A 12,150-nucleotide genomic window follows, 5' to 3' on the forward strand; every position below is an offset into this window, starting at 1 on the left:
AATGTGTAAATTAAAGCTTTGGTGAAAGCACTACCAAATTTGACATCTACAATTGGGTTTGAATTCTGCATTTTGGCTTTTTTGTCTCAGTATTCACTGTGTATAGAAGAGAACTTTACGAATATTTTATAATACTGATAAAAATATAATGACAGAGAAACAGTTAACTCAAGCATTCTTTTAGTTAACATTTTGCAAATATTTGTTCCTCTGTCCATTTAGTGTTTCTTATTTATTCAAAACTCACTGTTAAAATTACATATTCATAAACCTTATAAACATCTGAAACTGTTTATGTGTGAAAATAATGAAAAGTTTAAAATACAATGGAGATAATCGTATTTGGGGATTCAAGGTATTTCAATATATCTTACAAAATAAAAATAATATTTTAAAGTCCCAGAAGTTCCTAAGAAGAAAACTGAGATACCTGTCATAAAAAAAGAGGAGAAACATGTGCCTGAACCACCAAAAGGTAGAGACGTGTGGTGCTCTTTTTCCTTATTGCAGTGACTAAATTATATTTATTGCTGAACATCATGCTGTTTTAACCTATTGCATTACTATCATCCAGTCTGTCCGTGACTACCGTGTAATGATTAACCACTTTGCATTCTTCTGGGTATTCTGTTGTCTTTAATTCTTCAATGCTTGAAAAATTCATCTTTTATCCATTGTGTCTTGCTTTGCAAGAGTTCATATCAATTTAATTTCTTGCTTTCTGGCTAAATGAAATATAAAACAATCAAGTCTTTCTTTGATTAACTCTGTTTGTATTGTTGTTTCTAACTTTAACGTTCAGTGGGATTACAAATCATGTAAATTAACCTATTTGTAATTGTTGTGTTTGAAATGCCAGAACCTAAGCAAGCAGCTATCTCACTTCCTGGATCTGAACCTAAACCTGCAGTAGGTAAGAATTCTTTAGCCATGAATACTGGTACAGCCTTTCTTGTGTGTCTAGTACTTTCCATTCAGAGATTTATGGCTAAACTGAAATTAAACAAATGCCTTTAATATTACTAAGACTGGAAATTTCATACAATCTGCAGAGCTTTTAAAAGAATATCCTACTTAAAACAAAATTATTTATTAAAATGAATATATGAGAATTCTTTTTTTTCCCCTACAGCTCTAAAATCTCCAAAACCAGCAGCAGAACCAGCAGCAGCTGTTACTACTCCAGTGACAGTCCCAGTAGTTGGAAAGAAAGCAGGTATTTATGTTTTTCTATGCTATTATAGGTTTTTTCTCTCTGAGATACCCAAATACCTTCAGGATAAAGAAAATCAAGACCTGTACAATCGTGCAATTCATTCATTACAGGAAGATTTGAGGTGCTGTTCAAGGTTCTTGTTATTCTAGGTATTGTCACCTAATCAAAAAAACACAAGTGCCTGATATACCGTAGAAAGGAATCTGTGCTCTTTTTTTTCTGGGTGGTGATGTCTATGCCTGTCCTACTATGTGATTTGTGTATTTTGTTGATTTCTTGATGTTGTTTATGTTCTGGTGTACATCTTGTGAACTGCATCTTGTATTTTCTGTATAGCAAAAGAAAGGTTACACATGTTTCTAAACAGTTCTTGTGTTGTTTGGTTTTCTGCTTTTAATTTGTTGTTGAAGTTCTGAGAAAAAGTGGTAGTGTTGTTGAAGAACTAGAGTATTGCTACTTTCATTTGATACGCTTAGGACCTGAAGTCCTCTGAGCTGGAGGTCCATTGGTAGGGCTGATGTACCCGCTGCTTGCCCATCATTCAAAGGGCCTCATGCCTACAGTGGACCTCAGATCTTGGACACATTAGAAACCTAATCATGAGTGTCTTTGGTCATTGATTTGGTGATGTGGCCAGGCCTGCAGTGGCATAAATAACACATTTTATATAGGCGGCCGGATAGACCTTGCAAAGCGGTCATTTTCTCCTGCTTTTAACCTGGATTAGGCTTAAATTGGTGAACAAGTGGGACAAACTCTGTACCATAACAGTGGTTTATTTAGTCTTCTGTACTCTATGTGTTTGCTATTCTTATCTATCTTTTTATGTTTCGTGATTGTGTTGTAAGTTTTCTGTTGTGTGGAGAAAAAGTGTTCTATGTTCATTTTATTTCAGGTATAGCTGGAAATTTTGTCTTAAAATATATTGTTCCTGATGCTTATTCTTATGGATTTTAACTCTCTAAATTACCTATGAAACCTTTGTAGCTGCAGAAAAACCTGACGCACCATCTAAACTAAAGCATAGAGATAAAATGCCCCCAGTGGAAGAAGAAAAGCCTGAGTCAATTGTGTTAAAGAAGATTTTGATTGAGAAACACTCACATGTAAGAGACAGAGTGAGTCCTAAGGAGACAGTTCTGGACATTCAAACGGTAGAGCCAATTGAGTTTAAAATCTCACTGGAAACAGCTGATGGAGTACTGATGCCAGAGGGAGATGAACAGGAGAAAGTGGCTCTTAAATATGTCATCCTGGCTCCCGAAGAAGAGGAGCCAGAAATGACACCTATAGTTTCAAGAAAGGCTACCCTTACAGGTGAGAAAATAGAAGTTGCGCTAGATCACATTACTTCTGCAAAGGATGAACCACCACTACATGATGAAGAAAGGAAATTTGTTACGATAGCGTCTGAACATGTGGAAAGACATTCTGGAGAAGAAAAGAGGGAAGGTGCAATAAAGAAAGTTTCTGACAAGAATAGTGTTCTTCATGAAGGAAAGATCCTTGTACATGAAAAAGAACAGGAAATTGAGTCAACTTTTGTTCCTGAACATATACCCAGAGAGTCTTATGAGCCCAGGGACCAGAAGAGACTTCTAGGAAAAGAGAGAAAACCAAAAATCAGTTTGCAACCTGAAGAATTTCCTATTAAGGATATCCCCACTAAGGATAAAATTTCCTTTGTAAAGGATAACACAGAGGCAGGAATAGCTGAAACTCCTCTGCTTAGAAGTGAAGGAGAGAGTGGAGGTTTTACTCTAGAGAAATCTGAAGTTCCTCTCAGAGAATCAATGAAGGAACATGACATACAAAATAAGACTCAACGGATGAAAAAATCTGGTACAGTAGCTGAAATTTCTGTAGATAAGATTCTTAATAAAGAAGCAAAGAAAACTGAAATTATTAAAGATTATGAGAAAGATAAGAATCTGGACTTTACATCACAACTACATTCCTTAGAACTGTCTGAGGAGACTGAACCACCATTGAGAAAAGACATTGACCCAGAACACCCCACTGAAGATGAGGAAATTCACAGAGAAAAAGCTTGCATAAACATTAAACCATCAGTTCTGAAGCCAGAAGTAGTGGAAAGGAAAGCAAGAGAGAAATATTCTGCAGAGGAAGGAGAAGTTCCTTATGAGGAGCTTTCAGGACAATTGACTGAGAAAACTTGCCTAAGTGATAAAAAAATAGGCAAAAAGATTATACCAGAGAAGGAAGAGAAAACTACCTTCAGCACCCACCTAAAAAAAGACAAAATTAGACAGAAAAATGCCCCTGAAAAGCTTCCTCTGCAAAAAGAAGAATCTGACACAGTGATTACAGGAGAAGGAATGAAAGATGAAGTTTCCATAGAAGAACATGAAAAAGGAGTCAAAGATGAAATAGTTGACAGATCTGAGTCAATAAAGAAAGTTCCTCCTGTTCAGGCACCAGAGATTCAAGATAAAAAACAATTTCAAGAAGTTCAGATCATTCAGGACGAATGTAAAGGAATTCCAGCTCTCAAAAGCAGCAAAGCCAAAACTGAAGAAAAGAAACTTTCTTTGACTGTCGAAGAAGTGAAGCCTTTGGAAAAGGAACTTCCAGTGACACGAGGTACATTAGACGAAAAAAACTCAGCCAAACACGACATTGCAAAAAGCACATCTGTCATCATGAAAAAAGAGAAGGGAAAGCTTTCAGATAAAACACCATCAAGAAAAGGAATCCCTGCAAGTGAAGAAGTTAGTTACTCCACAAGCATAGCTAAGATATTAACCCCCAAGAAAGCAGAAGGAGAGAAAGAATGCCAGAAATCAGAACCTCCTCGCATGATTGAGCAGGTCGGTAAAGTTTTGAGTGAGAACAGGAAATTGGATGCACCTGGAGAATCACGTGAAGTTCTGGATGTTCCTGCAAAGTCTCATGCAAAGCGAGGTGAGGAAGGCCACTGCAATTTCTTCCACGAGCTGCTTGTACTATTTGCTTCAGAAGAATACCATTTCCCATTGTAATCTTTGTTCCCATTCTTCAACACCGTTCACATTTCCATCTAGTCTGTCACCTGGCTGTATTGGCATTCAGCCACTCTTGACATGTTTGTCTTACCTGTCTATATGTACATCTGTGTGATCAATGTTCATTGTCTTACACTTTTATAAAACTGCATAAATCATGTTGTGTGCCATTATCTTCTCAGAAAAACTCACTCATTTTTTCTAGTATTCATTTTCCCATCCACTGCCATGAAAATCTGTCCTGCATTTCATTCATATCATTCTCCCATTAAAAGTATCTTTTATATTACACAAATGATGATGTGAAGCACCATAGAATGGAAAATATTTTCCAAAATCTGACTTATGAGATCTCACTTATGAGAGTATCACTTTGTCCTGAAACATGTAATTAATTTATACAACTTATAGTTTTGTTGTCTTCATTAGTAAAATGTTTGCTTCTTCTAAAAAAAACCCAAACAAATAAACAAACAAACAAACAAAAACAAAAAAAAAACACCCCATATCATTAGTATTAGGTATTCAAGCTGTTTTGATTGACAAGTGGGTATTGATCAAGGGCCTAATTGTGAGTGAAGTCTCAGAGAATGGTAGAATTTTACAAAATAAAGAACAGGACAAAAGAAAAGGAACTAGGAGTTCTAAGCTGCCTTTCAGTCCCCACTCCTGAATATGTCTCCTCATGCTTCAGGATACTGAGCGTACCATTGAGATATAGATAGTATAAAATGTGTAAATATATACATATGTTTATATTTTCCTTCCCTTGTATATGTATATAACTAAAGGAAGAGAAAATCTGATTCGTAAAATAAATGTTTGTCTTAATTAGTACATTTGTTTATTTAACTGCATTCTTACTAATATTCCTGTTCTACTTCAGAGGCCAAGCCACCAAAAGAAGAAACTCCAAAGGGTATCAGTCCAGTCAAAGGTAGGATACTATAAGACAATACCTACAAGTAAAAGCAATAACTCAGAATTAGTTTATTCATTTCTGAATCTGATTTACAGCCAAGAAGACACCTTCACCAGCAGATGCAGAAAGAAGGAAACTCAGACCAGGCAGCGGTGGTGAAAAACCTCCTGAAGAACCTCCATTCACTTACCAACTCAAGGCTGTACCACTGAAATTTGTCAAGGAGATGAAAGATATAGTCCTAACAGAAGCTGAATCTGTTGGTTCTTCTGCAATCTTTGAAGTCCTTATTTCACCATCCACTGCGATTACCAGCTGGATGAAAGATGGAAGTAACATCCGAGAGAGCCCAAAACACAAGTTTATTGCTGATGGCAAAGATAGGAAACTGCATATCATTGATGTCCAGCTGTCAGATGCTGGTGAATATACTTGTGTGTTACGACTGGGGAACAAAGAGAAGACCTCTACAGCCAAACTCATTGTTGAAGGTATTCCCTGTTTCAAGTTTATCAATAATTTAGAAGTTAGCTCCTCCTCAAACTAGAACTACTGGTATTTTGTGAATTTACAGTGCTTTGTAGATGCCTCCTTTTGTTTCAATCAATCACTAAACATATTGATTTAATACATACAACATTTATGCATCACACCTGCAATCAAAATGTTTTGTTTACCACAGAACTCCCAGTGCGGTTTGTGAAAACTCTTGATGAAGAAGTCACTGTGATCAAGGGCCAGCCACTGTACTTGACATGTGAGCTTAACAAAGAAAGAAATGTGGTCTGGAGGAAGGATGGAAAAATCATCAAAGCCAAGCCTGGGAAATTTGCTCTGGGCATTATTGGTTTGTCTCATACCCTCACGATCACTGATTCAGATGATGCTGATACTGGCACTTACACTGTTACAGTGGAAGACTCTGAGCTATCATGTTCATCTTGTGTCAAGGTAGTAGGTAAGCAATCAAAATCATCTTCTCCTTTCTCTGTAGGATATTTGGGCTGTCTTAAAATTAGAAAAGCTTTTCCTCATAGTACTACACTCTAAACAGATAGATAAGATTTTTACAGCTATTAAATGCTTGCTGTAAAACAAAATCAGTTAGTTCTTTTTATGATCCATCTATTTGTGGGTAAAGTCTGCTAAGCTGTGTTTTTATGTAACTTTTTTGTCATGCAGAGGTGATAAGGGACTGGTTAGTAAAACCCATAAGAGACCAGCATGTGAAACCAAAAGGAACAGCTACTTTCACCTGTGACATTGTCAAGGATACACCAAACATTAAATGGTTTAAAGGAGATGAGGAAAAATGACAAGACAGAAATCTTGAAAGAAGGAAATAAAATTTTCCTGAAAATCAAGAATGCTGGCCCTGCTGATATTGGGGAATATTCAGTGGAAATTGAAGGTCGAAGATACCCAGCTAAACTCACCCTCGGTGGTATGGAAGTTTTTATTTGTATTATATTTAATCAGCTCATAGGCCAATGTTCAGAAGCCTCTAACCAACCAACCAACCAAAAAAGGTAATCTGAGTTATTATAAAGCTTTATCAAAACTTGACCTAATTATGGATGTATTTGTTTGTGCTTTCTAGAACGGGAAGTTGAACTTTTAAAGCCATTAGAGGATGTTACCGTTTATGAGAAAGAAACAGCAAACTTTGATACAGAAATATCTGAGGATGATATTCCTGGTGAATGGAAGCTGAAAGGAGAAATCCTGAGACCCTCACCGGTAAGCATCCTTGAATTTTACAACAAAATTTATTTAAATTAAACACTGTTAACAGATTCTCTTGGGTCTTTGTGGTAAGATCTTTGCAGGTCTGTCAATGCTACCAGGCCAGAACATGGGAAAGCTAAGCATTATGGTGATTAACAAACACTAGTTCTCTAAGTAAGAATTATACACTCTAAATACCAAACAAAAGGACACATGGAAGATGACAGCCCATAATTCAGATGATACTAAAAACATCCTAAATAGATTGCTAGGACTGATGATGACATTTAAAAGAAGTGTAGAAAGCTGGAGAAATAAACTCCATTTTTTTATTATTGAGTAAATGTGTGGACTTTCCTTGAAAAGCAAGTTGAATCTTTCTAGCTGACTCTTTGTTGTGTGTAAAATGTTTATAGAATCCTTTTATTAAAATACCTAGCAGTAAGGCACTGGCATTGTATTTACCTAAATCTGTCATTTCTCCAGACATGTGAAATCAAAGCTGAAGGAGGAAAACGCTTCCTAACCTTGCACAAAGTGAAGTTAGAGCAAGCTGGTGAAGTTCTCTACCAGGCACTAAATGCAGTTACTACAGCTATCCTGACGGTGAAAGGTATGGGGCACCATGGAGTATGGTATCAACTTAAGCAGAGTTCATATGGCGCACATTACAGATTGTGTGTCTTGTTTTACTTCCAGAAATTGAACTGGACTTTGCTGTGCCCCTAAGAGATGTTACTGTCCCTGAGAAGCGCCAGGCAAGGTTTGAATGTGTCCTCACCAGAGAAGCTAATGTAATATGGTCTAAAGGCACCGATATACTCAAGATTGGAGAAAAATTTGACATCATTGCGGATGGAAAGAAGCATATTCTTGTAATCAATGATTCTCAGTTTGATGATGAGGGAGAATACACCGCTGAAGTTGATGGCAAGAAGAGCACAGCAAGACTATTTGTGGAAGGCAAGTATCTTCTTATGAAGAAAACAATAAAAACCGGATAAAGATTGTATCCTTTAGAATCACATTTGCATTTTTCTGATGGTATTTATGTGTCTTCATTACAGGTGTGAGGCTGAAGTTCATCTCACCTCTACAGGATCAAACAGTGAAAGAAGGGGAAACAGCTCATTTTCAATTTGAGCTTTCTCATGAAGACATGCCAGTGAAATGGTATAAAAATGACAAGAGACTCCACACGAGCAGAACAGTTTTTATGTCTTCAGAAGGCAAAGTTCATAAACTGGAAATGAGAGAAGTAACACTTGATGACATCTCCGAAATAAAGGCTGTAGTCAAGGACATGAATACACAGGCTCACCTCAAAGTCTTAGGTAATTATAGAAATAAATAAAAACATGCTATATCATATGCATAAACAGTTTTTATAAGTAGGCAGTGACAAAATATTGACGATGTAGTAAATTCACATTATTAATTTACTGTTTCATATTCACTGTGCCTTTTGTAGAGGCTGATCCGTATTTCACTGTGAAATTACAAGACTACAGTGCTGTGGAGAAGGATGATATAACTCTGGAGTGTGAACTCAGCAAAGATGTGCCAGTAAAATGGTACAAAGATGGTGAAGAACTAGTCGCTTCCAACAGAATTTCCATAAAAACGGAAGGCTTGCGCCGTATTCTGGTGATCAAGAAGGCTACAGAGAGTGATAAGGGCGTTTATGAGTGTGACTGTGGAACCGACAAGACAAGTGCTAATATCAGTGTTGAGCGTAAGTTATCACACCTTGGACAAGGGAAAGTGCTGAAAGTTTTGTAAAATAGTGTAGACACAATACCAAATAGTGTAGAACAATACAAAAAATTGTACCTTTATGAAACATGCTGTTATGGTGTATAGCTGAAATATCTATATTTACAGTTATTAAGAGTATTTATCAGTGACAATATATCTTAAGATATATAAATGGGTGGTATAAAGAGAATAATGATCAAGTATTCTCTATGTCCATTTATGGCCAGGAAAAAAAAAAAAGCAGTTTAACTGTAGCAGATAGCTGGGTTAATTATGAGCAAAAATATTCCTTCTGAAAATAACTGAACTTTATAGAAGGAGGTTGTAAACTGTCCAAACTTGCAGAATTTTAAAAAGAGACTAGATAAACATTTATCAGTGAGAGTGTTTGAATGTCCTAAAGAAGTGATAGGGAGACAGTTGAGATCTTTTATATTGTTACATTTCTATGGTATAGAACTAGTGAGTAAACAGGTGTGAACTTTGATGTGTTTTTTTTTTTAATTTTAGCTCGCTTAATTAAAGTGGAGCGCCCACTGTATGGAGTAGAAGTATTTGTTGGTGAAACAGCACGTTTTGAAATTGAAATTTCTGAGCCTGATGTCCATCCTGTATGGAAGCTGAAGGGAGAAACCCTAAAACCTTCACCTGTAAGGCTTCCCTTACACTAAAAAGAACTTACACTAAAAAGAACTTATTTATCCATAATAATGTCTTCTGAGTGTTTTTCTTAGAATATTCACAGTTGGAGGGGGTGTCTGTGTTTCTTTATCACCAGGACTGTGAAATCATTGAAGATGGGAAGAAGCATATTCTTGTCCTTCATAACTGCACTCTTGATATGACTGGAGAAGTGTCTTTCCAAGCTGCTAATGCTAACAGTGCTGCTAATCTGAAAGTGAAAGGTACAGTCTGCCCTTTGCCAGCATTTCTGCGTGTATCTCAGGGCATCAGAACAAATCTAGCAGCAGAAAGGTCTATATGAACCTATTACTGAACTGAAAGTGCTCTTTTTTTGTTTCAGAATTGCCTCTCATCTTTATCACTCCACTGAGCGATGTGAAGGTCTTCGAGAAGGATGAAGCCAAGTTTGAATGTGAGGTGTCCAGAGAACCCAAGTCTTTCCGCTGGTTGAAAGGAACACAGGAAATCACTTCTGATGAAAGATTTGAAATTATTTCAGAAGGGACAAAGCATGCTTTGATTATTAAATCTGTTGCATTTGAGGATGAAGCTAAATATGTGTTTGAAGCTGAGGATAAGACAACAAGTGCCAAGCTAATTATTGAAGGTTTGTCTAACTTTGCCTTTCTAGGAAAGATGTTCACCATAGTCCTTGAATAGTTTTTATTGTTAATGAAATGTTATGTTGTTATAGGTATACGCCTGAAATTCATTACTCCTCTCAAGGATGTAACAAAAAAGGAGCGAGAAACTGCATTGTTCACTGTGGAACTCTCCCATGAGAATATCCCTGTTATCTGGTTCAAGAATGACCAGCGATTACATACCAGTAAAGTAGTTTCAATGACAGATGATGGCAAAGTCCATACACTCACAATCAAAGATCTAACTATTGATGATACTTCTCAGATTAGAGTGGAAGCTATGGGAAAATCCTCAGAAGCCAAACTCACTGTTCTTGGTAAGAATACCCCAAAGAATTTACATTAATGAAGTGTTATTAATGAAAAATTATGAACAGAATGGTCTTGGGGTTGGTTTTAGTTTGCTTTAGTGGGTGGTTTTTTTCAGTTTGTCCTAAATCTGCATTGTGATCTTTGCCAATTTTACAATTCTTTTGTCTTCTTTGGGTCTCCGTTCCCTCATTCACAAAGGTTAATTAAAATAACTATGAAATTTCATGTAACTGTTGCAAAATTAACTACTGGATACCTAAACAGTGCTCTGAAACTCCTAGAGCACCAAAACAATGTTGTCAGTAGCATTAGTAATAGACTGATTTTTTTTCTTAGATATTTATTGTTTTCTCTTTTTACAAGAGAACTGTGTAATATTCATTAGGACTAGATTGAATCCTTCTTGCAGGGCATAAAAAAGAAATGTATTTTATGGCAAAAATTAATTGTCCTTTCTGAAAGACTGAAACATAACTTTTGTTTGCAGAGGGAGACCCTTACTTTACTGGGAAGCTGCAGGATTACACTGCTGTAGAGAAAGATGAAGTCATCTTACAATGTGAAATCAGCAAAGCAGATGCCCCAGTGAAATGGATGAAGGATGGCAAACCAATTACTCCATCAAAGAATGTTGTTATTAAGGCTGATGGTAAAAAGAGAATCCTTATCCTCAAGAAGGCTTTGAAGAAAGACATTGGACAGTACACTTGTGACTGTGGTACTGATCAAACCTCTGCTAAACTCAATATTGAAGGTATGGTTATTTTGTTGGGCTGCTCTGTACTAGAAATCTTTTAGGGTTTGTCAGACACTGAGAGAACGAACCATTACTTTTTTTTCCCCTCTCCAGACCGGGATATTGAGATTATACGTCCCCTATACAGTGTGGAGGTGATTGAGACAGAGACTGCTCGTTTTGATATTGAAATCTCTGAGGAAGGTGTTCATGGCAATTGGAAGCTAAAAGGAGAACCTCTGACTGAATCAGCTGTAAGCAAATATTTCAGAATGTTTCTTATGTGTGTCTCAACAATTTGTGGTGAGTTAGGGTGTGAGAGAGAAGGAAGTGGCTGCAGAAACTCAATGAAGCCTCTTTCTGTCTTCAGTAAGGGTCACTATAATAAAAATACCAGGCTTTTTCATTAATAATTTTTTACATATAGTATAAACTTAATCCAAAATATTACGTGAAATAGCTAAATAATAAATGATTTTACATAAATGTGTACAATCTGTATTGCTAGTCCCTAAGAATCATGTATCAAAAGTGCAAAGACTTCATGGAATTCACTTAAACATAATGACATTTAAAAATACGGCTTTGGATTGTTGCATTTACCTTTTGGGTTTTTGAGTTTTGTTAGAGGTAGATCACATTTCCAAACTCTTTTCCCCATTACTATGACAGCTAAAATTGGTTTAAAATGGTATAAGGCTTAATAAAATATTCTTAGTTCCTTGCTGGAAGGATATGGAAAATAGTATAGTATATGGAAACAGTATAGTCACAACTGGCAGTAACTGGGCAACTCTTTGGTGTAACAGTCCTGATGTGAATGAAACACAAAGATCAGCAGTTCCATGAAAATAAGTGTTTGGATAAAAGAAAAATACCCTTTTCAAGGAAAGGTCACAGCACAAATTTAGTAATTTGTAGTTCCCTTGGGCCTCTTACTGGTCTACAGATGTATATATTGGCTGGTCAATCAGTACACACCATTCACCAATGCGAATGTGTTGCCCCTTGCCCTTTCTTTCTAAGAGGAATCAGACTATTAGTAAGAGACCTTGAAAGGAAAAGTCTATGAACAAAAGTTTATAAGATATATTACAGGTGACAGTGGCCCTAAGTGTTGTGAATGGAGGTGGAGAAAACAGATG

At 36.5% G+C, this 12,150-nt stretch overlaps 2 protein-coding genes across 2 annotated transcripts in view; both read left to right on the forward strand.

Annotated features, from left to right (window-relative positions):
* LOC104269868 (titin-like) overlaps positions 1–12,150 on the forward strand; it is a gene marked incomplete at its 5' end in the record, with an annotated part of 134,428 nt that overhangs the window by 29,537 nt on the left and 92,741 nt on the right. The window contains 19 exon segments of the mRNA XM_009867494.1: positions 398–475; positions 860–913; positions 1,133–1,216; positions 5,108–5,158; positions 5,239–5,634; positions 5,826–6,101; positions 6,326–6,452; positions 6,454–6,587; positions 6,744–6,883; positions 7,358–7,484; positions 7,571–7,834; positions 7,939–8,205; positions 8,343–8,606; positions 9,140–9,279; positions 9,408–9,534; positions 9,654–9,920; positions 10,008–10,274; positions 10,757–11,023; positions 11,120–11,259. Of these exon segments, the coding sequence (XP_009865796.1) occupies positions 398–475; positions 860–913; positions 1,133–1,216; positions 5,108–5,158; positions 5,239–5,634; positions 5,826–6,101; positions 6,326–6,452; positions 6,454–6,587; positions 6,744–6,883; positions 7,358–7,484; positions 7,571–7,834; positions 7,939–8,205; positions 8,343–8,606; positions 9,140–9,279; positions 9,408–9,534; positions 9,654–9,920; positions 10,008–10,274; positions 10,757–11,023; positions 11,120–11,259 (3,470 nt within the window).
* Positions 2,251–4,218, forward strand: LOC104272481. The gene has a single exon (XM_009867493.1). It carries the CDS (start codon positions 2,251–2,253, stop codon positions 4,216–4,218), a length of 1,968 nt encoding a protein of 655 aa, XP_009865795.1.

The sequence above is a fragment of the Apaloderma vittatum genome, unplaced genomic scaffold, assembly GCF_000703405.1.
Source record: "Apaloderma vittatum isolate BGI_N311 unplaced genomic scaffold, ASM70340v1 scaffold11824, whole genome shotgun sequence".
NCBI lineage: Eukaryota > Metazoa > Chordata > Aves > Trogoniformes > Trogonidae > Apaloderma > Apaloderma vittatum.

What these genes read in the sequence shown, in the direction of transcription:
- LOC104272481 (XM_009867493.1), top strand. Translation starts at nt 2,251, where the DNA reads ATGCCCCCAGTGGAAGAAGAAAAGCCTGAGTCAATTGTGTTAAAGAAG.